Genomic DNA, 22,562 nt, shown 5'->3' with positions numbered 1-22,562 from the left:
ATATCTGTATCAGCTATACGGCTGCAGGGTCTCGTATTTGGTGAGGTAATCGCTGCGATAGGGTAGTAATAGACTACGTAGGAAATTATATGATCAATGCGAGGTTCGCAAGATGAAGATGAATACTCGAGCTGTCATACAATGTCAATGCCATCAATTCTAGGGCTTGCACAGAGGAAGGTCATACTGGAATCGGTATAAAAGATGAGGAACCATTCCCAGATCGTCTAGAGTCCTCATCTGAGCTTCATCAATGATGCTCTAACTAATCTGATATCCAATTCCATCGGTGGCCCATGTGCTTGCTTGTTGAGCATCTCAACACCATTGGCCCAGTTGATGGCTCGGCGCGAAACCGGCGCCTACCCATACAATCAAGTCGACGCAACACTACCGGCTCAGGTCCTGGAGCTTGAAGAATACCCTTTAAGTACTTCAGAGAGAATGATCCGGTGAGCTCATGAAACAAATTTCTGGGTCTGATCGCTTTACGATTAGCTGCGCATACTAACCCATGCCTTCCCGCTTCAAGTCTGTTTCGATCGTCCATCCTTTCTTGGATATAGACTCATTGCCTATCCCAAGACCGAAAATGTCAATATGCAAGTCTGATCCCTCCATAGCCAGGTCCTACAAGAGTGGCAGCCAGCGACTCAAGTTGAACGCTGTTGGACACGTACTTTTGGCCTTTCTCGGTGTCTTTGGGCTACTGAGCCTGTTTTCCAATTACCGTATGTTTCTTAACATGCGCGAGCAATTAATTATCTACGATGATATGGTGCTAACACACCACAGACAAAATTGCAACCCCAGAGGCATCTCTGCGTACCCCGACAATAGGCAAGGTGACGATGATATACGGGAACCATTCGATATACGACAGAACTTTGGAGACACACAAGGAGCACAGTCGGCGACTGGGTTACCCCCTTACGGTTCTGCGGAATCCAATACTGAAAGGGATTTGGAACAAGCTCGCCATTCTTCAGTCAGTCCTGCTCCGGGAACTGGAAAAGCCGGCTGATCAGCGATTGCAGTGGCTCTTGTGAGTACCTGCAACCCTGGGGCGCAGAGTTGAACACTGACGAGAAACACGCTGACGCTGCACAGTTAGTTCGACAGCGACACGGTGCTGATGAATCCTAACCTGCCGTTGGAAATATTCGTTCCCCCGCCAGAAATGTCTAACACGCACCTGTTGGCAAGCAGGGACTGGAACGGGCTGCACAGCGGGGTCTTTTTCCTTCGCGTTCATCCCTGGTCGGTGGAATTGCTTTCGGCCGCCATCGCCTACCCGGTCGTGAAGCCTGACGTCCAGCTTATGTGGCTCGAGCAGTCCGCGCTCAGCAATGTCCTAGCCGAGAACGAATACTTTGCTCGCTCGACCGTGTACTGCCCGCTGCGGTGGTTCAATGCCTACATGAGACATCCGAACGGGATAGATCTCAGCCCTGATACGCCGCTCCATCTCTAGGTGGCCCCTGGTGATCTTTTGGTTCACTTTCCCGGAACCCCAAAGGCCAATCTGACTCGAACTCTGGCGCCGTATCTTGAGATAGCAGAATCGCATAGTAGGCACTGGGAGGTGCCGCTGGAGAAGACGAGGTATGTAGAGGAGACGAAAAGGTTCTGGGCCGACTTGCGTTTTGGCTCGTTCGGTCGGATCACCTCTATTCCTGAACCGATCGGTGCAGATGCTGCGAAAGGTACTTAGTTGTATCGCACTGTGTATACTGTATATACCCTTGATAGACGCGTTACGGCGTACCTTTGTACATATATTGAGGATCACCCATTGGTGGCAAGAATACTACAGCGCTTATGCGCGAGACATTCAGACGTACCTCTGGTCAGCCAGATCCTACGTCCAGATTTGTGCAGAGAGTTGGGCTATGGTTTCTATATGAGGTTGACCACATTGATATTCGTGTATCAATTGTACATAAGAACTAATTACACTGTAGCAAATCATTCAACAATAGCCAACATCTTCTTCCACCACGTATCCCTAACCCGGGGCGGCTTCTCCGCGGCAATAATCTCCGCCAAGCCCGTCTGCATATCCACCTCCTCACTGCGCCACGCCCACGGATCGTCCCAGAAGATCAACCTGTGACCGAAATACAACACCAGGAAAGCGGGAATGCCAATATACGCCGTGAAGAAGTCACTCACGGACCACTCGGACGGGAAAAAGACGGTGAACCCGTTGATCAGCGCGAGGAGGGCCGCGCCGACAAGGCCAACAATCATGCCATATGGCTGCAGCTTGGAGGTATACGGCTTCTCGATGCCCTGGACCTTGCAGGCTTTGTTGAAGCGGAAGTACACAATGCTGCAGCAGATCCAGGAGATGAAGCCGGAGGTGTTGGTGAAGTTGATGAGCCAGTTGAAGACGGTGTTGGAGCCGTTGCCGACGGCGAGGTACGCCAGCAGCGAGAAAAGGGCGGAGACGCCGACGGCCATGTAGGGGACGCCCCAGCGGTTGCAGGCCTTGAAGACACTGGGGGCGTTGCCGGAGACGGCGAGGGAGTAGAGCGAGCGGGAGGACATATACAAGAAAGAATTGCCGGCGGACCAGGCAGAGGTCAGAATGGCGGCGTTGACGATGCTGTCGAGGACGGGGATGCCGGCGTTGTGGATGGCCACGACCCAGGGGGAGGAGGAGGCGTCGCCGTTGCCGGAGGTGATTTGCTTGGCATGGGAGGAGCAGATGACGCCGATGGCGAGGGCGCCGAAGATGTAGAAGAAGACGAGCCGGTAGATGTAGCGGCGGGCGGCGGTGGGGACGTTGCGGCGGGGGGACTCCATCTCGCCGCCGGAAATGATGATCAGTTCCGGGGCGAAGATGAAGGCGATAGCGCTCTTGACGATGCACTGCAGCAGGCCGACGAAGCGGCCGGCGCCACCGTGCACCAAATACTCGTTCATGGGGCCGGGGTCCTTCCAGTAGTGGAAGCCGAGGCGTTGGCGGTTGGGGCCGCCGCCCCAGAAGAGGATGAAGGAGAGGATCAGCAGGCCGATCAGAGTGATAATCTTGATGCCGGCGAACCAGAACTCGGTCTCGCCGTAGGCCTTGACAGGCATAAAGTTGAGCAGCACAATGATGACCAGCATGATGGAGATCCACACGGCGATGTGCACGCCGGGATGCCAGTAATCGATGACCATGGACGCGGCGACAATCTCGTACGGCACCAGAATCCCCAGCGAATACCAGTATAGATACCCCATGGCGAAACCCATGCTGCGCGACACATACCGGAATCCATGGTAACTCATTGTTCCTCCATGGACCGGCAGATACGCGCCAATCTCCGCCATCCCCGTCACCAGCGCATACACCAGGACGGAAATGAAGATGTATCCGAGCAGCAGCGACAGAGGACCACCAATGGCCAGCGCCTGTCCCGATCCGACAAACAGACCCGTTCCGATGGTGCCACCCAGCGCCATCAGCTGTACATGACGGTTTTTCAGTCCGCGCTCGGTGATTTTGTATCGTTCGTCGAGCAGATCGCGCTCGACCAAGGCCTGGATGGTGCCATGTTTGACGTTGGCCTCGGGGTCATGGTAATGGGCCGAAGCGGCAGTGGGTTTTTCGTCCGCCATTTTCCTTGATCCTTGATCCTTGATTTCTTGGTGTACAAGGAAAGGGAAGAGAAGATGGAAAGAAACTGGGTGGAGGATAGACCGGGGGGACGGGAGGTTAAGTAGGAATTTTTCTGGCGACCCGAGGTCGGGTTATCTAGCTATCATGGTAAAAAGTCCGTGCAACGGGCTCCCATGAGACACGAGACACGAGATCATCCCGATAGATAAATGTCTCTCTTTTCTTTCTTTCTTTTCTCGTTCTTTCTCACCGGCTCCCCCGCACCCGGAACGGCGACACTCACACGCAGGAGCCAGAACGGCCCGTGATTGGTGCATGCAGTTGATAAGGACATGGATGCGGGGAGTGGCAGGCAAGTTGATTGGCTGGAAGGAGAAACACGAGGCATTTAGAGCCACGCTAGGCTGGAGGCGGCTTAGTGTCAGCCTGTAGGGGCAATTTATCTTTGTGGCTGATTCCTTGACTAGCGAGCGCACATTAGCAGATAATATTCGCTAGGAGGAGAATATCAGATAGAATAGGGACCGTAGATGGTACTGCAGTACATGCAGGTGAGTTGCTGTACAGGACATGCAGATAATGTAGATCTGTCTATCAACTGCAGTATTCCATCTGCGCAGTAAATAGACTATCAGATCATATGATCTGGGGAAGACCCATCTCCCCAGATTTTACATAATAGAAACACCATACTCCAGAGCACAGTGGAGAGCATCAACACTCCACTCTGAATTCTGGAATCATATCACCTTTACAGAACACAATCTCAGCTGCCTGACTCTTAACCTTTTGTCAAACTTTTCCTCTCAGCCATGAACCATGAAATCCAACTGTCATCAGCCTTGTTACCTTGAATAAGCCACACGCCGTATCTAACCGGACCGGCACCGGGCCGGAAATCTGTGGCTGCAGGCTGTCTTATCATTGGGGTCGCTTATATTCCGTAATATGTGCTTACCTTTGGATATGGAGATATACGACTAGGCCTTATAGATTAAGTTATTACCTCATCTGAGATGCAATCCGATAAGATATTCATGTTAGACTTTAGAGGCAATCATGCCATATTGCACCCGTACTGCAGAGTCAATAGGGTTCAGTGGCTTGTCTGAATAGTTGCCACAGTTACGGACACAAACTCCGAGGATAACCTTGCCTTTCCATAGGAGAAAAATTGCTCCTGAGATGTGTGGATAATATAAGGCTGCTATCAGTGTCCTCCTCATGTCATGCAACAAAGTAAATAATTAGCAAGCATTTCAGGCAATACATATAGCTGTGGCCATGTCTCCTCATATCTAGAATAAGCCATGCTTACTGGGCCAATCTGATGACCATGTATATATTTATGTAGATGATAGCTACCCATCCCAGTAACAAGGCAAGTACCATCTCCGACACCTGTAATACTGAGTCTCTATCATTCCCTGGGTTGGCTTCAGTAGAGTAATGATTTTCACCCAGCGTGACAACGGCTATTCTAGCTGATCTACTAGTACCGCCGGCTAAACCCACCCCTGCTTCGCCTTAATGGCCGCCACATGATCCTTCACAATACACTTAAACTCATCCGTACCATAGTAAATCGTATTCCCATCATTCGGCGACTGTCCCGTGCTCAGTGTATCCCCATACTGCCAGTACAAATCCGCTGAGACGCCAGTCGTATTCAACGAGGTCTTCTGCCAGGGCGTCTCGAGCGCGCAGTGGTTGGAGGTAACGCCGTACTCCTCGAACAGACAGGGCTTGCCGGCGGCCTTGCACGCGGCGCCGTGCGATTGCACCCAGCCATTGCCCCATTCATGGGTCGTGCCCCAGCTGTCCGGGTAGAGATGGAAGGTTCCAAAGTCGATGGTGGGGATGGCGAGGTTGCGCGTGAAGTTGCTGCCTTCGACGTAGGTGTAGGGGTAGCTGCCGTCGGAGAGGAGGTCGAGTCCGAAGCCCTCTACTTTCATCAGTATCTGCTAAATGGAAAGATGTCATCTGGTAACGAGGGAGACAAACCATCGCCAATGCAAACCATATGCTTCTTATCCAACTTCTTGATATACTCGCTCGTCGACTTGATCCACTGGTACAGCACCTCGGTATCGCACCCCTTGCATCTGGGCTCATTGGCCAGCTCCCACGCAAACACCGCGGGGGAGTTCGTATACCGCGACACCACAGCCTTGACATACTGTCTATAGGCCTTCTGGATGTTCTGGTTCGAGTAAAAGGCATTATGGTCCGTCTCGCCATACGCCTTGACGTACGCGTTCATTCCCCCGTAGTCATCCCAGTTATTCACAAAGTTGATGATGAGCTTGATGCCGCGCTTCTCCGCTGAGTGGACCACATAGTCCAGCCGCTGCAGCCCGTTCGCGCCCGTGTTGATCGTCGATTTCCCGTTCGCGTGCAGCTGGTAGTATACCGTCCCCTGGCCGGGGACGGTGTTGACGTCGTTGAAGCCCCAGACGCGCAGGATCTTGAGACCGGATTCCTTCATGTGGTCGAAGACGAGGTCGACGTCCGCGTTGTTGGTCAGGAACCCGATCCAGTACGAGTTGGAGCCGGCGAAGTAGCCTGTTTTGCCGTCGATGGTGAACTGGAGGTCTGATGTGCTGGCGAATTTCTTTGCGCTGAGGGCGGCTAGAGCCACTTGCCCCATGAGGAGGCTGGCCACAGTCAGGAAAGTGAACTTCATCTTGGTTGTGCTTGTGGTTGATCAGACAGACAGCAGACGGGTGGAGAAGTCGAGTTAAATAGTCGATGGCTTGACTCAGGGTCAGGGTCACCGACGGCCCGTTCCCCGTCTCCCCGTGTTCGATTCGGCATATCTCTCAAGATTAATTAACTTCGCGACAAGTTGAATGGAACGGAGCTTTCCAATAGATCATCGTGAGCTGTGTCCGTGATGGATGCGGAATGGTGGACGCCACTCTTGCAGGTATGGATTGGTGGACTCTTCGGTATTTGGAGAATCCTTCAATCGGCAGGACTAGCTCCTCTCCAGATTATTTATCCATATTAATGAAGTCCATCGGTTTGATAATATGGGGATTCCCCACATGGATCGACAGGCACCAAGACTCTTCAGCCACGCGGAGTATGTCTCCCCGTGTCAAGAAGGGAATGGCCGTTCTCCCCGCATATTCCGAGACCTGATGTCAGAGATATACAGTAGAACTTGATATGTGCATGAATCATAATGAATTGACAGTAATTCAGACAATGTTAGATAACAGAAACAGCAACTTCACATCATATGGACTAACTACTTCGGACTCAATCCGTTTGAGGTCCTGACCAGACTGGGACACTGGAATCACTCAAAGAGGACGCCAGGTACAGTCCACCTTGTTGCAGCACTGGTCTCCATTCTTCCAAATACAGTTATTCACATTCGCCTTGATGTCACACGGCACCTCGGTCAACTCATACGGCACACACATCTGCGGATCCTGCGAGTAAAAGGTCATAGCCGGGATCTCCGCCGGACAAGCAGGCCCAATACCCGCCGCAAATCCACCAAGACAGTACTTGCCACAAGGCCACTTGCTCAGCACGAACTGGCCCGCGTTGGCAAACGTGGGAGTCCGCCCGATATGCGCCCCGTTCTGCGCATTGTTGAGCCACTGGCCCGCGTTCGCGCCCGTTGCGACATCCCCGTATAGATCCTTGATGTAGGTCTTGTCGGAGGGGTTGATGGCGTGGCCGGCGGTGCATTTCTCGTCACTGCAGAGCTGGAACTTGCCGTAGCGCTGGACCATGCTGTCTGGTGCGGCGTAGTAGACCCCGTCGTTGCGGAGGCCGAGCCGGTTGCCATTCTCAGCGGTGAAGGTGTAGCATTTTCCTGAACCCATTAGCATACCATTACCTAGTGATACTAAAGGTAGGGGTAAAGACTCACCACTCTCCAGCCCAGACGTACAAATCGCCTTCGTACGAGTCTGGCAGGATCCGCCCTCCGCCTCCAGCATCCCCTCAGGGCAAACACACTGGCCGTTGACCATCAGCTTGCCGTTCTTGCATACCTCCTTGCACTGCTGTCCGTCAAAGGAATAGCCCGTCGGGCAGCAGTGGTAGCCTGCCTGGGCCGAGCCAGCCAGTTCGTGACCCTCGGCGCAGCAGTCGAATGCCGTCTCGGGACTACCGAGCAGCCGCTGGCCTGCCAGGCAGCAGGCGAAGAACTTCTTGTCAGCGCTGAGGGTGGGGCCGGTGCCTGGCGCAGCGCAGGTCTTGGACACGACGCAGTGCATGCCTGGGTCGCAGTCTGGATCGTTGTACTCGATTTTCTGGCCGGTGACGCGGGCGTCGGTGCTCACCTCGAAGGTGAGGACGTTTTGGCGGTACATTTTGGCCTGGAGGGGAGGGGCCTGCAGGAGCAGGGTAACCAGAGTAAGAGCGATGGTCTTCATGATGAGAGATTGGTTGACTAAAGCTGTATGGATGTATTGAGTGTTGATTGTTGATGAGTGGGAGGGTTCCGGCCGTGGGTTTCGCTCCCTTTTATGTCTTTCGAGCACTGCACTTTGTACTTGCAGCTGCTAGGAGTCATGATGCTTTCACCCTACTTCAAGCGCCGTTACCTAATGGCAACTCATCTCCTGAGGACGTGTGACATCTTCGCCAGCCACTCCTCAGCCTTCCTGACGCCCATCAGCGAGGATGATCCAGCCATGACAGGCTCGGCCTTTGACAGCGGGGCAACTCGATCATGGTGTTCAGTGATCACCTGGTCGATCATCCAGCAGATGTAGCTGAGCTCCTGTCAAATCCACATCTAACTGGTCAGGAGTAGAACTGACTGAGAGCTCCGCAGAGGATGTAACACTGCATGAACGGCATGCAGTGTGACGGGTTGACGGATCACATACAGTTTCAATCCGGGCTAGTCCGTCTGGTGCAGCTTGCCTATGTGGAGTTATCTGATGTCACCACGAGCAGCTGTTTGACAGTTGATGTATCAATTGAGCGCATGCGAATATGGTGTATGGTGGAAATAGGATCTACCATTCTTCATTCACCCAGCGTACAGTATGAGAGCAGCAACCGAATCTGCAATATCGTCGCTCTGAGCGTGGCTTGACGACTGTGACGATGTCTCGCCTCACAGCGGTCAGCTCTCAGCTAGCCACTGCTTGCATGTCTTTGCCATGGATCCAATCGGCACCAATTGCCAGGACGAGTGCGAAACTGCAAGCTCCAGCTGCTGTCATCTTCCATTTCCCGCAGGTGTCTCAGTCAGGATCGGCATTCTGCAGACACCTCGTATTTATCCTAGCGCAGGGAGCAGGTGTTCGACTTCGAGACTCGGCTTGTTCCTGTGTGATGCGTATCTGCGCTGATCCTTGGAAGTGTGAACCTCGTGCTTGGCAAGTGGTTCATCTGGTGCAGTCAATGGTTGCCTGGGGTGGATCTTTGTCATTCCATGTCAAGAGTCATGTCTCCAGTTCAGCTCTAAGATGCGGGGCATGTGTCTCTGCAGGTCATCGGAGACATGGCTAGATTGACAGGTCACCGTGTTTCGGCGGCTAGATGATCGGCATTGGCAGCTTGATAAAAGTACGGCGAACCTCGGCGGGATTGGTTCCATCCTGAAAAGGGTGCCTGTTATCAGGGCCTACTGCTTCTTTAGCTAGGCAGTCAGTCTGCTGTATTATTCCCTAGATCATTATAGCAGCCCAGAACCCATTAGAGACGGAGGTGAATCCTATACATATTTTAACTCCCTAGTAATTAGAGGATGGCCTAGATGATCTACTACCCTATCTTATTCTGTAAATTTACTATTACTTATAATATAGATATACTATTAGTTAGGATCGGTACTAGCTCACTGCTAGTACCTTAATAGCATAGTATATTAACTAGTTACTATAAGCTCTGCTGTGTCAGCCATCTGCTTGACGTAATTACACTGATTAATACTCTATTAAACTAATACTAATCTACCAGAACTAGATAATATTTCCTCCAGGGTTAAATGCGGCCCTTTTTATGACGAGCCATCGCGTACCGATAAGGCAAGGATCGGTTATCATTAAAAGAGTCACGCCTGAGGAGGTTTCAGCTGCATCCTTCTCAGTGTCAAACAAGTCAACCGGATGATTCAGTCAGCTTTCCTATATCATTGGGCAGAGAGCTTATTGTGATTTGAATAACAGAATCAGATATGTGCCCTCCGCATGAGATGTTCGTTCAGCATTCCTACATCAACGAATATTAGGCGGCTAAACAATAACGTATTTCTGCTTGCAGTATCAGAGTAATGCTAGTATTCTACATTTATCACGCCTGCTGTGGCTTAACAGGCCAACTGCCATCTTGGATATCCCAGGAAGTTCTAAATCGTTGATTATTCACCTTTAAAGGCCTCCTAGCCATCTTATATGGACGGTAAAAGATAACCCCAACCAGAATGGACATACTGGGGTTTTGCAAAGCTGATCTAAAATCTGTCAACGCTTCTGTCATCCTCCGCTTCAAGCTTTACATACTGTGATTGTCGGAGGAGGACGGGACAAAATACCGATCAGTTGCCTATTGCAGTAGGCTGCGGACGAAAGCAAACGTTGAGGAATGTACATGCGAGGGACACCTGGAGACTGTCAATGTGACCCTCGCCCTTCATTCCAGTACTATCTGGGATAACCGCAGGATAAGTTAAAGTGGGGATTTATCAATTTCGGATACTTATAAACCTCATACAGACTATTTCCTTACATGTGGAATACTCAAATTATCTATGTTATTCAATCAGTTCTAGTCCATCATCAGACTGAAGTATCATCAAGGTTCTCTTGATCATAGAAAACATGGCTGAACTTAAACCCTACAGTTGCCATTTTTGCCATAAGTGCTTCAGAACGACGGAGGGAGCTGCTGCTCATACAATCGATGTTCACCACCTTCAATGTCCACAGTGCCCGATGAGGTTTGAGTCTGCCGCCGCGAGAGCAAGGCATCAGCATACTAAACGCCATTTCAAATGTGCCCGTTGCCATCTCTCTTCAGGTTGCGACTACGCTGGACAGCCTACCACTGAACCAATCCCGCCCGCAACTCACCAACCGCCACTTGCCCAAGTCCCTTTGGTCTTGAGGACCTGCAAGTTATGCAACAAACAATTTCGCAGTAAATCAGCCCTCGCCAATCACGAAAGAGATTCTCATACAGTGACCTTTCGTTGCTGCCCGTGTAATCGGGAGTTTTCGAATGAGAATGCTCTTCGGCAACACCTTCGGAAAAAAAAACACTGCAAAACAGAAACAACATCCTCCCACGACTGTGGAGAGTGTAAGAAGAGCTTTGGGTCTCAGGCCGCACTCAGACAGCATCAAGAGTCTACTGTTCACAAACCTCTGGCTAATCTACGCTGTCTGGGCAATGCATGCCGACTCACATTTAATTCGCCCTCCGCACTCTTTCACCACTTAGAGAGCGGGAGTTGTTCCTCTGGCTGGACTCGACATAAGGTGAACTTAATATTGCATCGGTACGACAAGGACCGCATTCTCACCACCAACATCATCTCATTGGACACAATGTTCAGCAGCATGACTGGAAGTCCATCAATATCTAGCGTCTCAGATTTGGCCATTCTGACACCTGATGAATGGAGTGGGGATGATGAGGATGATGAGGATGATGGAGGAAATGAGTTTTCATTAGGAACAATGACATCGTCGCTCGCGGGACAATCATTCCCATGTGCTGCTGAGAGCTCAGCATGCATGACAAATCTGTTCTGCCCTCTGTGTCTTGCAACAGGCAATAAAAGGGTTTTCAAGGATCTGAATGCTTTAACTGCACACATTTCATCCGCAGCACATGCTGAGAAGGCCTTCAGATGCCCTATAGCGTTTCCAGGTGACAAGAATAAGGCATCGGATCCTGTGAAGCCAAAATTCTTCACCACTCTTAGTGGACTTACCCAGCATTTAGAGAGTGGTCAGTGCAAAGGAGGGAAATATACGCTATGGAGGGCCCTTGATTATCTCCAGAAAGATATCCTTCAATTCGAATGGCCGGGAAAGTTGCTGCAAAGTTAGGCTAGACATCTCTATCTGTGTTGAGCCCTGAGTCAAATACACCATAAGATCCACTTAGCCACGTTCAATAAATCTACCTGTGACCTCTGTACAGTACAAGCCTAATGCTAGCTTCCCAGTCGGGATTGAATGATTGGCCACCGTCATGATAGAATCTATAAAGCTTGTTTCGCGGATATATTTGTTATGCGGATTTCTCTGGAGTAGATCGAAGCAGAATGAGCGACGCGCCTCTTCGCACTAGAAAATGTCTTACTAAGTAATTCTCAGAATATCCTCAGATAATTGTGATGGTGAGGATCCTGGGTTACTTTGTGAATAACTAGGGTCTAGTTCTTCCGGTGTGATATAGTCATTAATGGTAATGAAGTGCTCATCTAATTCAGTTGCAGAGTATACTGACTCTGTGTGATGTCTGTCTTTAGGCTTAAGCTCTCTAATTTATGATTGTTATAGCTGTCCCAGGGCTGCTGTAGCTCTGCTATGAGATCCTCTTTTCCCTAAAATTAGCTCTCATTATTGAAACTAACGCCACACTTGACGCGCTCGAGGCTTGTGTGATTTATATTATACCAGTTGCTCCGCATCTAGAATTACTTCGGTCATTGTAAGGCACACATTGTGCACTGTGCCAGTATCGCAACATGCCTGTTTGAAAGGCCTTGTCAAAGATAGTGCCCCCTCAAGAAGGCGGGCCATTACTAGGCATATTATGGAGGGCTTAAAATTTCACTGCGGCCTAACAGGTATTAGCAGCGTATATTCAGCCACAACCAAGCGTCGACATAGCATTGGCCCTCTACTATAAAGTGTGCGGTTCCCGTTGGCGATCGGCCATTTAGCGCTCCAGGTAGAAACTATTCCACTTACCCAGTTTTGGCAAATACTACGGAGAACTATAACAGGTAGATGGCAACTAGCAAACATTAATACTGTGGTTTAGACTCTGTTCAAAAGGAACCATCTTCTTTTTCTATTGTTGCTGCATGTATTACCTACTGTGACTACCGTCATGATATTCAACAGCATGTATTCAGATATCAACTCGTCACATAGTGCGGATATCAAATGTCATACTCTGGGATATATAATTCGAATACGCAGTACTATTGGTGATCCCAATCTGTCCATATATAGACCAATATAGAAGTTACAACGATACTAGGTACTACCATATGATATCCCACTATATATACTATGTTTAGGGCGGGGTATCTGTGATCTAGTTAAAATTATATGAGTCCATGTATAAACAGACCCTATATTAGTGTTTGCTACAACTGCTTAACCTACATTAGCTTCACTATAGTTCGCCCAAGGAATACAGCAGTCAATAAGTCAAGGTGACGTCAAGTAGAGCATCATTCAATGTTGTATACTGAGTACGTGGTGAGTCGGTCAAGGGACTGCTCGGAAGGGAGATAGCTCAGTCTCCTCCAGAGGGGTGTTGATATGTAATGAGCCTTTCTGCCAGCAATGCCCGTTAACATACCCTCTGATCCTAGCATGGCTTAGAATGTCGAGCAGACTAGGATGTTTTATAAAGGTGGTTACTTGACCTTGCATTTCTTCCTTGTTGATAAGGGCTGCGATCAGTTTATAAGAACACCTATCTTTACCAAACCCTCCACAGAGTGTTAGATGCTCGCTCCCTTTTGCTTAAGTATTACAGAAAGATCCTCGGTCCTGTCTTCATTCCTTCACATTTCCTATGTTGTCCAATTGGTCCTATTCAATCAGAACGGGAATGATCTGGCAATTCGCTTACTTCAGCTAGACCACAAATCAGTGTAGTAACTGCTAATAATAGTCATTAATACTATCAATAAGAAATTAGAACATGGAGGCCTTGAAAAGCTGCTAATAGTAGATGGTCGATGGGAGGCCTTACTCGGGACTTAGCAAACCGCGCTCGGGAGATACTAAACCCCGAGCTACACATTTGGTCAAGATATATAAAGCGTCTGCTTGGCAGTCTTCTGCTCACCTTCACCACTGAACAAAACAACAACATTCTCTTCTCTCTCTAAATTCGAATCCTTTTATTAGTATATATAATGTCCCCCAGAATCGCCATCATCGGCGCCGGCCCCGCAGGCCTGACTCTCGGCGCCCTTCTCCACAAACACACCATCCCATTCACCATCTTCGAGCTACGCCAGAAACCCACAGCCGAAGAAGTAGCAAAACCATCCGGCATGCTCGATCTCCACGAAGGCTCCGGCCTCTCCGCCATCCGCGAATGCGGGTTATACGACGACTTCCTCAAGCACACGGGGGACTGCGCCGAGACGCAAATTGTCGCTGATAAAGACGGGAACATTCTCTACAGCGATGAGGATGACAGCAATAACCGACCGAGTGACCGGCCGGAGATCGCCCGACATGCACTGTTGGCTATTCTCAGCAGCAAAGTACCTGAAGACTCCATCAAATGGGGCCACAAGCTCCTCTCCGCAAGGCTTACCGGCGTCAGCACAGAAACAGAGTTAGATTTTGGCCCTCAAGGAAAACATACATTCGACCTCGTCATCGGCGCAGACGGCGCGTGGTCAGCGGTCCGCGCTCTCCTAACGGATATCAGACCGCAGTACGCCGGAACCCAAAGTATCACCCTGACCGTCGAGAATATCAGCACGCGGTACCCGCACCTCGCAGCGCTGATTGGGCGAGGGAGTTTCTTGTCGCTTGGGCTGCGGCATGGGGTGATTACGCATCGGGGTCCGCGGGATTCAGCGCGTGTGTATGTCTTCCTCACGGCGGATGAGATGTTTGGAGGTGAGGGGGTGCGAGTGGCTACTGTAACGAAGGAGGAGCTGCTGAGTGACGATGCGCTCCTAGGGAGGTTTGGAGACTCTGTGAAGGAGTTGGTTGCTGCTGGTGTTGCGTGCGATGAGAGCGTTGAGCGGCCTGGTGGGGTCGTTGATGTCAAACCGCTGTATATGCTGCCTATTGGCTCTACGTGGGAGCATAAAACTGGCGTGACGATTGTAGGGGACGCGGCGCATCTGATGTGTCCGTGGGCTGGGGAGGGGGTCAACCTTGCGATGTGTGATGCGCTGTTACTAGCGAAGGTTATTGTCGAGGCGTGGGACGCTGGGAGGGATGTTGACCAGTTTCAGGCTGTGCTGGATCCGTTACTGAGGCAGTTTGAAGAAGATATGGTGGCGCGTGCAAAGGAAAAGGCGGAGGAGACGGTTGGCAATGGGCAGATGATGTTTGGGGAGAATGGAGCGAATGGTATGGCCGGGTTCTTTTTGAGCATGGGACAGGGACAGTGATGGACTGTCATACTGAGCGATATGAGTATTTAGTCTTATTGTCAAGGAGCAGGGTATAGCGCTATATAGACTTCATAGGTCATCTTCATAAGAGAAATATTCCACGACCCATGGAAAGCGAACACAGGCGTCTTGCTCGCACTATGCCATCATGTGGAGTAGATACATTCTGCCAAACCATAGCATCCATAGTAACCCTATCAATGGTTGGCTAGAACAATAGACAGTGTGTGTCGAAGCTCTCACAACGACCCATAGGAGCCCTGTTGATATCAACCAGTCAATCCGCAAAATACGCAAACGGCAACAACTCCTCCACGCGCACACCCCTGGGCTCCCCCCGATCAAGCACAATGACCTTAATCCCCGGCTGCAAATCAATCAGCGTCTGCCGGCAGCGTCCACACGGGCTGAGGATGCCTCGGTTCTCATTCGCGACTGCAACGATATGCGTTAACTGCGTGGCTCCAGCCGCTGCAGCAGACCCCAGAACGACGAGCTCGGCGCATGGACCGCCGGTGAAGTGGAAGACGTTGACGCCGGTGAAGATGCGGCCGTCGGTAGATCGCGCGGCGCTGGCGACGCTGTAGGTATCTGAGATGGGGATGCTGGTTATAATTGAGGTGGCGGCATCGACGAGGGCGGTTTCCTCGGGTGTGAGGGGCATGATTCGTAGCTGGTTGTGGTAATTGCTTAAATACAAAAGGCAATGGAGTGTTATGGAGATACTGAGGATGAGGATTCGTGGGCTTCTTATAGGTCGTGGTGGTTGTGGCGGGCTCCGGATTGGGAAAGACGGCGCTCCACTGTGATATAGTCAGATGGCAAATATCCAAATATCATATAGTAAGGATGTTGAATCATATTTATTTAAATCGAGAAAGAGGGAAGATTATCCTAGTATATAAAATTATTTTAATATCCTACTATAGGATTGATTGTGAGTAGTGGCAATAGGTAATATATGCAGTGACACGGTCACTACGACTATATGCACTCCCTGCAGAGGGCTTTCAGGCCAGCATTTTTGTTTTAGCATCTTCCAGTCACGGAGCAGAGGGATGAGCGAGGGCGAATTGAAATGATACAATCGAATCTCCGTGTACATATAGTATCTGAAATTGCATCCTAGTAATCATCAGATTACTGCGCGACGATTAATTGGGAAGCTCTGGCCCTTTGAACATCAGATCTTGGTTTTCTCCAACTCGATCAAATCGGAAATATGTAGTATAAATCTCATCTCCTGTAACAAGCGATGTCCGAGAATACTGCCTCGTACTCTTCGTCAATTGCCAATTGGGTGGCTCTCCGAATGCCAGCATACCGGCAAGGTGGTTCCATGCATGTATGTGCCCAGCGTTCATTTGCTCGAGCTTTTGATTGTAAACGTCAGGGATTTCATCGACGCCGATGGTTATGGACTTCCTGGCCAGGGTGAAGCAAAGGACCAGAACAAATGCGAATATCTCAGGGCGCAGGAAGTGGATCGCTGTGAAGCAGACTATATGGTCGACGCCCTCGGCAAAGCGGTCCCGGTTGAGCAGAGCTTGCTCCATCGACTCGATATGAACGGCTTCATACACACCGCTGCTCCGGCAGATATCCCCCATCTGGGCGGATATGTCAAAGCCCAGCAACCAACTACCTTTCGAGGGGTTGGTTTCTGTCAATACACGTCCAAAAAGACCCGTGCCGCAGGCGAGATCAAAGACTGTTCCGCCAAAGTCATACGTCTCTGTCAAGTTTCTAATAGTCGCGGCAATGGTGCTGCCGTTGGATTGGACTGCATCGTATTTCGAAGCGAAGTCATCATAGGAGGCAGCAATTTTCTCCTTGGCATGCCGTTGCGCTGGGTTTTGAAGCAGGTGATTCGCGATGAAAATATTGATGACCGCCGGGTATCCTCCGGGGAGACTGTGTACGATGGGTAGATCCCGGCATGGCCTTTCAGGTATGAAAGCCGCAGGCTGGGGGTCGATCTCAATAGCGAAGACGTCGCCATTCGGCCGGACACGAAGAGTAACGGCGCAGCCCATGTTGCTGCCTTGACATCCACTAGCCATGAAAGCGTCAATTGCGACGGTTTGAAGACGTTCAAACAAAACCAGATTCTCTTTCTTGCGTAACAGCTCGATGCGAGTCTCGTCCTTTGTGACCACCTTGGATGGAGTCAAGGCAAGACAAGCGTCGCCCATTTGAATGACAGTACAGGTATAGTCCTCCCCGTCGATGTACTCTTGAACGACAACATCACCACTACCGCGCCCGACTGGGTTGTACGATTCAGCATAGGCCTTCGTATCTTCAATACCCATTGCCTCCGCCCGTTTCATGCGAGCATCATACAATGCCGTGTTGATGCGGCGGAGAGCGCCCTCCAGCTCTTTCTGGTTGAGACAGACGAACTGGTGGTCAATCAGTTGACTGGCACGTCCATTCGCCGGTTTGACAATCAAAGGGAAACGGTCGGCCCCCAGCACCGGCGGCGCACCCCGGCGTCTGGCATTCTTGTAGAAGTCGTTCTTGGTCATCGAGCATTGCAAGCTGCGTATACCACAGGAAGGAAGGCTCAGCGACTCAAAGTACCGGCTTTCCAGGACGCCCGCGACGGGGTCGTCCACCGCCCCCCGCATAAAGTTGAAGTAAAAGTCGAAGTCCTCGGCTGCTAGAGCGTCGATTTCTGCTTTGGCAGTGGCTTTGTGGATGAAGCGGTACTCGAAGGTATGTTCGGTTGTGAAGAGCCCCGGCTGGCCTGGCTTGTCGTCTGCATCCTGTAGTGCGGGATCCGATCGTTTGTAGGATGACTGCAAAACGCAGATTCTCATGGTGGTATTGTATCTTTGGGAGCAACGTTGAAGAAATGACAGAGTATAGATGCCAATTGCTGAGCGTTTCGAGACCTGCCACTCGCGCACGAGTGACAAGAGTCACAGGACTTATGTATCCATGCCCAAGCTCGTTCAAGGGTGCAAGGAGCAAACCTGTGCCAATATTCAGCTCCTTTGGGCCTAGAGCGACAATCGGAGTTCGTTGTTGCAAGTGCTATATGGCCAATCATGGTTGCTGGGCTGACCTCAGGTTAGTCTTGCTGCACGTTGACAAATAGACGACCTGCACTCGGCCAGCGACTGACTGCTCTGGCAATTCTGGATCTATAACTTTATGGCAATCCCAATACGGCAGATGATCGATTTGTATTGTTCAGACGGTCAAATATGCAAGGAAAGTAGCGGTGTTGTCGAGCAGCGGCTGCACGGAGATTGCCCACTGCAAGTTAAACTTCGAGCTCAGAAAGGGTATTGGGAGTCAACGCATAGACGCTGCCAACTTAAGTTCACCGCCATCGATAATCATAAAGCCGCCATATTTGTAGAGATACTGAAGATAGAGTATGTAACGGGCGTGCTGGGTTGTCTGCCGTTCACATAGTTCATTCGTGATGCAGGCTCCAAATTAGGAAAGCTGCTGGGCTGCACTATGGAGAAGCTGTTATGTCTAGGAAGAAGCTTCAACATGATTCATGTGAAAAAAAATAGGTGGGAATAAACGGCTATAGCAAAACCTATCTCGCATTTCTGTAAAATTGCTCGAGCTTGATCCAGGTGCCCTGCCTTCCATGATCTGTGCTGATTACCATGTCGACTATGATGATTATAGATGATGCGGCCAAGAGAGGCAGTGCGGCGGCCAAGTGTCTAGAGTTTTGGTTGATCCGCGTGTTCAGGTTGATCGATTAGATAGACGGATTTTGCTTCTCAAGATAAAGTTATTCAATGTCCGGGTGCCAATGCGAGTACCCGTGGGTAGCAGCAAAGGGTCCGACACAGCCACGCTTTATGGGTCAAGGCGAAAGTAATGTATATAGACAGTATACTTCCAAGACGCTCTGAGGAAAACAGTGATGTCCCCAGCTTATGAACACAAAAATGAGATTCAGGCCTCCGTCCTCCGTTCGAGACGACCTATCCGAAGCAGTAGCCTCAGCCGCTCAAACCGCAAGAGACAATTGTTTTGCCTTCTCGCCAGACCAACTAGATCAGCTCTTCAACCCCAAATCTATCCCTGCACTTTACGCTCTCGGTGGACTTCACGGCCTGGAGTATGGCCTGCGCACAGACCTCAGCGCTGGCCTGTTAGCCAGCGAGAGGAACCTTCCCGGCGCCGTCACACTAGAAGAGGCGAGACAGGCAGCGCTATGCAAGACAGAGAGCAATCGGCTGCTGCTGGCGAACTCAACCCGGTCCCGTCCAGACCAGGAAACCTCAACGCCATTCTTCGATCGAACCCGAGTGTTTGGGCGGAACGTGCTGCCCGAGGCAAAGAGGAAGGGCTTTGGAAGGCTTCTCTGGGACGCATATAACGATAAGATTATCATACTTCTGACCATCGCGGCGGTCGTCTCGCTGGCGCTTGGGATATATGAAGCTGTTAGCGGGCAGTCGCAGGTGGATTGGATCGAGGGCGTGGCGGTCTGCGTCGCTATTCTGATTGTTGTTGCTGCCACTGCAGGGAACGACTGGCAGAAGGAGAGGCAGTTTGCGAGGCTTAATAGACTGGTTGGTTGAGGTTCTGTTCTGAGCGAGAAAAAAGATGTACTGACCTGGTGCAGAAGGTCGATCGTCAGGTGAGAGTCATCCGCTCGGGAAGGCCGATGATGCTGCATATCAATGACCTGGTCGTCGGCGAGGTCGTCGATATTGGGCCGGGGGATTGTGCCCCTGCTGACGGGGTTGTGATAACGAACCATGGGCTGAAATGCGACGAGTCCATGGCGACAGGGGAGTCGGATCAGATTGAAAAGGTCAGTGCTGGCACAGCTACTGATGGCCAGGACCCGTTCATTATATCGGGAAGCAAAGTCCTCGAAGGAATGGGCACATATCTGGTAACCAGCGTGGGCCCGCACTCGACGTATGGCCGGATAATGGTGTCTCTAGGAACAGAGAGTGCTCCAACACCACTACAGGTGAAATTGGGGAAGCTAGCCAACTGGATAGGTTGGTTTGGACTGGGGTGGGTATCTCTAGACAAAGTCGTGCAGGATAGTGCCTGACAGCCAGTGCCAGGGCAGCTCTTCTTCTCTTCTTTGTGCTCCTCTTCCGCTTCTTGGCTCGACTTCCAGATAACGATGCGCCGTCCACTGTAAAGGGACAAGAGTTTATGGATATTCTCATAGTAACAGTAACAGTGATCGTGGTTGCAATTCCCGGTATGCACCGCTTCCCATCACTTCTCGATACGCTTGTTGATGCCTCACAGAAGGACTACCCCTGGCTGTGACCCTGGCCTTAGCTTTTGCGACAGCCCGTATGCTCAAGGAAAACAATCTGGTGCGGCAGCTCCGTGCCTGCGAAACGATGGGAAACGCGACCGTGATCTGCTCGGATAAAACAGGGACTCTGACGCAGAACAGGATGACGGTGGTGGCGGGCTTCTTGAGTACCAGTGAATCATTCGGCCAGCTGCCCCTGGAGAATGCATCTCGGCCGCAGCACGACGCCATCTCGGGTGTGACGCAGAGGTACCCGGGAGCCTTGAAGGCTCTGCTAGTCAAGAGCCTCGTAGTCAACTCGACAGCGTTCGAGGAGCAGCGCGAGAACGAAAGGGTCTTGGTCGGGAATAACACCGAAATTGCGCTCCTTCGATTTGCACAGACAGCTCTTGATGTGCGCGATGTGTCTACGGAGCGAGAAAGAACCAAGGTCGAACAGGTCTATCCATTTGACTCGGCTCGGAAGGCGATGGCGGTCGTGTATCGTTTGGGAACAGGGCACCGATTGCTGGTCAAGGGAGCCGCAGAGGTCGTCCTCGGTGCCTGCACTGAATCGGCAATTCCAGGATTATCGGACGAAACATCATTAGCCAGAGCACAGATATCGCGCGAGGACAGGCGGACAATACATGACCAGATCAATACCTTTGCCCGAGCCTCATTGCGGACGATCGCAATTGCATATCGCGAGCTTCCAGGGTGGAATTTTGGACAGGCTGGAGACAACGAGAAGGGTTCACTTGATTTCGATGCCTTGTTCAATAACCTGACCTGGATCGGGGCGTTTGGCATCCACGATCCGCTTAGGCCCGAAGTCCCCGAAGCCATTCGGAAGTGCCATGCGGCGGGCGTCCAGGTCAAGATGGTTACCGGTGAGACATCACAGATCCAAAGTCAGAAACCTGAAAGTAGTAACTTTCGCCACAGGTGACAACATCCACACGGCGCTATCCATCGCCATCTCCTGCGGGATCAAGACGGACGACGGCATCGCAATGGAAGGACCCGACCTCAGGATGTTGACCGAGGGGCAGCTGAATACGACTATTCCACGACTCCAAGTCCTGGCTCGCTCTTCACCCAGTGATAAACAGCTCCTCGTTGAGCATCTCAAACGGCTTGGTGCGACGGTGGCCGTGACAGGCGATGGGACCAACGACGGGCCGGCACTCAAGGCCGCCGATGTAGGGTTCTCGATGGGCCTGAGTGGGACTGAAGTCGCGCGTGAAGCAAGTTCTATCATTCTACTCGACGACAACTTTCGATCGATCGTCACGGCCATTGCCTGGGGCCGGTGTGTCAATGATGCCGTGGCCAAGTTTCTGCAGGTGTGCTGCATCTACTTCCCTAGCAATTCATGTGGTTGACAAAGACAGTTTCAAATCACAGTCAACATCACCGCCGTCTGTCTGACTGTCGTAACAGCCATCTACAGCAGCTCCAACGAAAGCGTCTTCAAGGCAGTCCAGTTGCTATGGCTGAATCTAATAATGGACACCTTTGCCGCTCTTGCCCTGTACGACTCCCTGATTGTAAGCCACCATGGTGATAAAGTACTGACGTCCTGCCTGGTACCAGAGCAACCGACCCGCCCACCGAGGATATCCTACAGCGACCCCCAAGGCCACGAAGCGCACCTTTGTTCACCGTGACTATGTGGAAGCTGATGCTGGGGCAGTCGATCTACAAGCTCGCCCTCTGTTTCACGCTGTACTTTGCAGGCAACAGGATCCTCAAGTATAATACCGAGATCCACCGGCAGCAGGTCGAACTCGACACAGTCATCTTCAACACCTTCGTCTGGATGCAGATTTTCAACGAGCTGAACTGCCGTCGACTGGACAACAAGTTCAATATCTTCGAGGGGATCCTGAGAAATAGATGGTTCATGGTAATCAACGCCTTGATGGTAGGTGGGCAAGTGCTCATAATCTTTGTCGGTGGGGCAGCGTTCGGCGTCACCAGGCTGGATGGACCCCAATGGGCTATTTGTATTGGATGCGCTGCCTTCTGTATTCCCTGGGCCGCAGTGCTGAAGCTCGTCCCGGATCGGCATGTTGCCAGGCTTATGTCGCTGGTTAGTATTGGGGTGGGGGTTGTGCTTGCTCCACTTAGACAGATGTGCCGGGCTCTGGTCCGAACCTTCAACGGCTTCTTTCGAAGAGCCTACGTTCGGGATGATGAAGAATGGAACGTCTCCCAGCGGGTGACTCGCGTGTAATGATGTGTGATTACTTGTCCTATGCCAATGGTACTAATGCCTTTCTGTAAAGAGAAGTAGACTTCATCGACCGTATCAATGCGAGAAACCCTAAATTGAAAATGGTGGCCTGAAGCCGTCTGCAGGGAGCTAATAT

At 51.1% G+C, this 22,562-nt stretch overlaps 8 protein-coding genes across 8 annotated transcripts; 3 read left to right on the top strand and 5 right to left on the bottom strand.

Moving 5' to 3' along the window:
- Positions 1-339: 339 nt before the first annotated feature.
- Positions 340-1,474, top strand: ALT_2803 (glycosyltransferase family 34 protein; the record flags this gene model as incomplete). Its single annotated transcript, XM_089599432.1, has 4 exons — positions 340-452; positions 628-731; positions 796-1,045; positions 1,123-1,474. 4 exons carry the CDS (start codon positions 340-342, stop codon positions 1,472-1,474), a joined length of 819 nt encoding a protein of 272 aa, XP_089456175.1.
- A 494-nt stretch (positions 1,475-1,968) lies between these two features.
- ALT_2802 (proline permease PrnB) lies at positions 1,969-3,612 on the bottom strand (the record flags this gene model as incomplete). The annotated part of the gene is made up of 1 exon (XM_033559198.2): positions 1,969-3,612. The coding sequence occupies one exon, from the start codon at positions 3,610-3,612 to the stop codon at positions 1,969-1,971; it is 1,644 nt and encodes a 547-aa protein (XP_033415089.2).
- Positions 3,613-5,118: 1,506 nt separating this feature from the next.
- On the bottom strand, positions 5,119-6,299 carry ALT_2801 (glycoside hydrolase 5 family protein; the record flags this gene model as incomplete). The annotated part of the gene is made up of 2 exons (XM_033559199.2): positions 5,119-5,558; positions 5,618-6,299. The coding sequence occupies 2 exons, from the start codon at positions 6,297-6,299 to the stop codon at positions 5,119-5,121; spliced, it is 1,122 nt and encodes a 373-aa protein (XP_033415090.2).
- A 625-nt stretch (positions 6,300-6,924) lies between these two features.
- ALT_2800 (cysteine-rich secreted protein) lies at positions 6,925-8,013 on the bottom strand (the record flags this gene model as incomplete). The annotated part of the gene is made up of 2 exons (XM_033559200.2): positions 6,925-7,448; positions 7,506-8,013. The coding sequence occupies 2 exons, from the start codon at positions 8,011-8,013 to the stop codon at positions 6,925-6,927; spliced, it is 1,032 nt and encodes a 343-aa protein (XP_033415091.1).
- A 5,693-nt stretch (positions 8,014-13,706) lies between these two features.
- ALT_2799 (FAD-dependent oxidoreductase) lies at positions 13,707-14,930 on the top strand (the record flags this gene model as incomplete). The annotated part of the gene is made up of 1 exon (XM_033559201.2): positions 13,707-14,930. The coding sequence occupies one exon, from the start codon at positions 13,707-13,709 to the stop codon at positions 14,928-14,930; it is 1,224 nt and encodes a 407-aa protein (XP_033415092.2).
- Positions 14,931-15,210: 280 nt separating this feature from the next.
- ALT_2798 (cytidine deaminase family protein) lies at positions 15,211-15,597 on the bottom strand (the record flags this gene model as incomplete). The annotated part of the gene is made up of 1 exon (XM_033559202.2): positions 15,211-15,597. One exon carries the CDS (start codon positions 15,595-15,597, stop codon positions 15,211-15,213), a length of 387 nt encoding a protein of 128 aa, XP_033415093.1.
- Positions 15,598-16,087: 490 nt separating this feature from the next.
- ALT_2797 (class I SAM-dependent methyltransferase) lies at positions 16,088-17,758 on the bottom strand (the record flags this gene model as incomplete). Its single annotated transcript, XM_033559203.2, has 1 exon — positions 16,088-17,758. One exon carries the CDS (start codon positions 17,756-17,758, stop codon positions 16,088-16,090), a length of 1,671 nt encoding a protein of 556 aa, XP_033415094.2.
- Positions 17,759-18,859: 1,101 nt separating this feature from the next.
- pmcC (putative calcium transporting ATPase (Pmc1)) lies at positions 18,860-22,426 on the top strand (the record flags this gene model as incomplete). Its single annotated transcript, XM_033559204.2, has 7 exons — positions 18,860-19,489; positions 19,543-19,946; positions 20,000-20,142; positions 20,193-21,077; positions 21,133-21,533; positions 21,582-21,721; positions 21,784-22,426. 7 exons carry the CDS (start codon positions 18,860-18,862, stop codon positions 22,424-22,426), a joined length of 3,246 nt encoding a protein of 1,081 aa, XP_033415095.2.
- Positions 22,427-22,562: the final 136 nt, after the last annotated feature.

Source organism: Aspergillus lentulus (assembly GCF_001445615.1).
Source record: "Aspergillus lentulus DNA, contig: Alt05, strain: IFM 54703, whole genome shotgun sequence".
In the NCBI taxonomy this organism is placed as follows: Eukaryota; Fungi; Ascomycota; class Eurotiomycetes; order Eurotiales; family Aspergillaceae; genus Aspergillus; species Aspergillus lentulus.
This window is presented reverse-complemented; position numbering and strand designations above follow the sequence as displayed.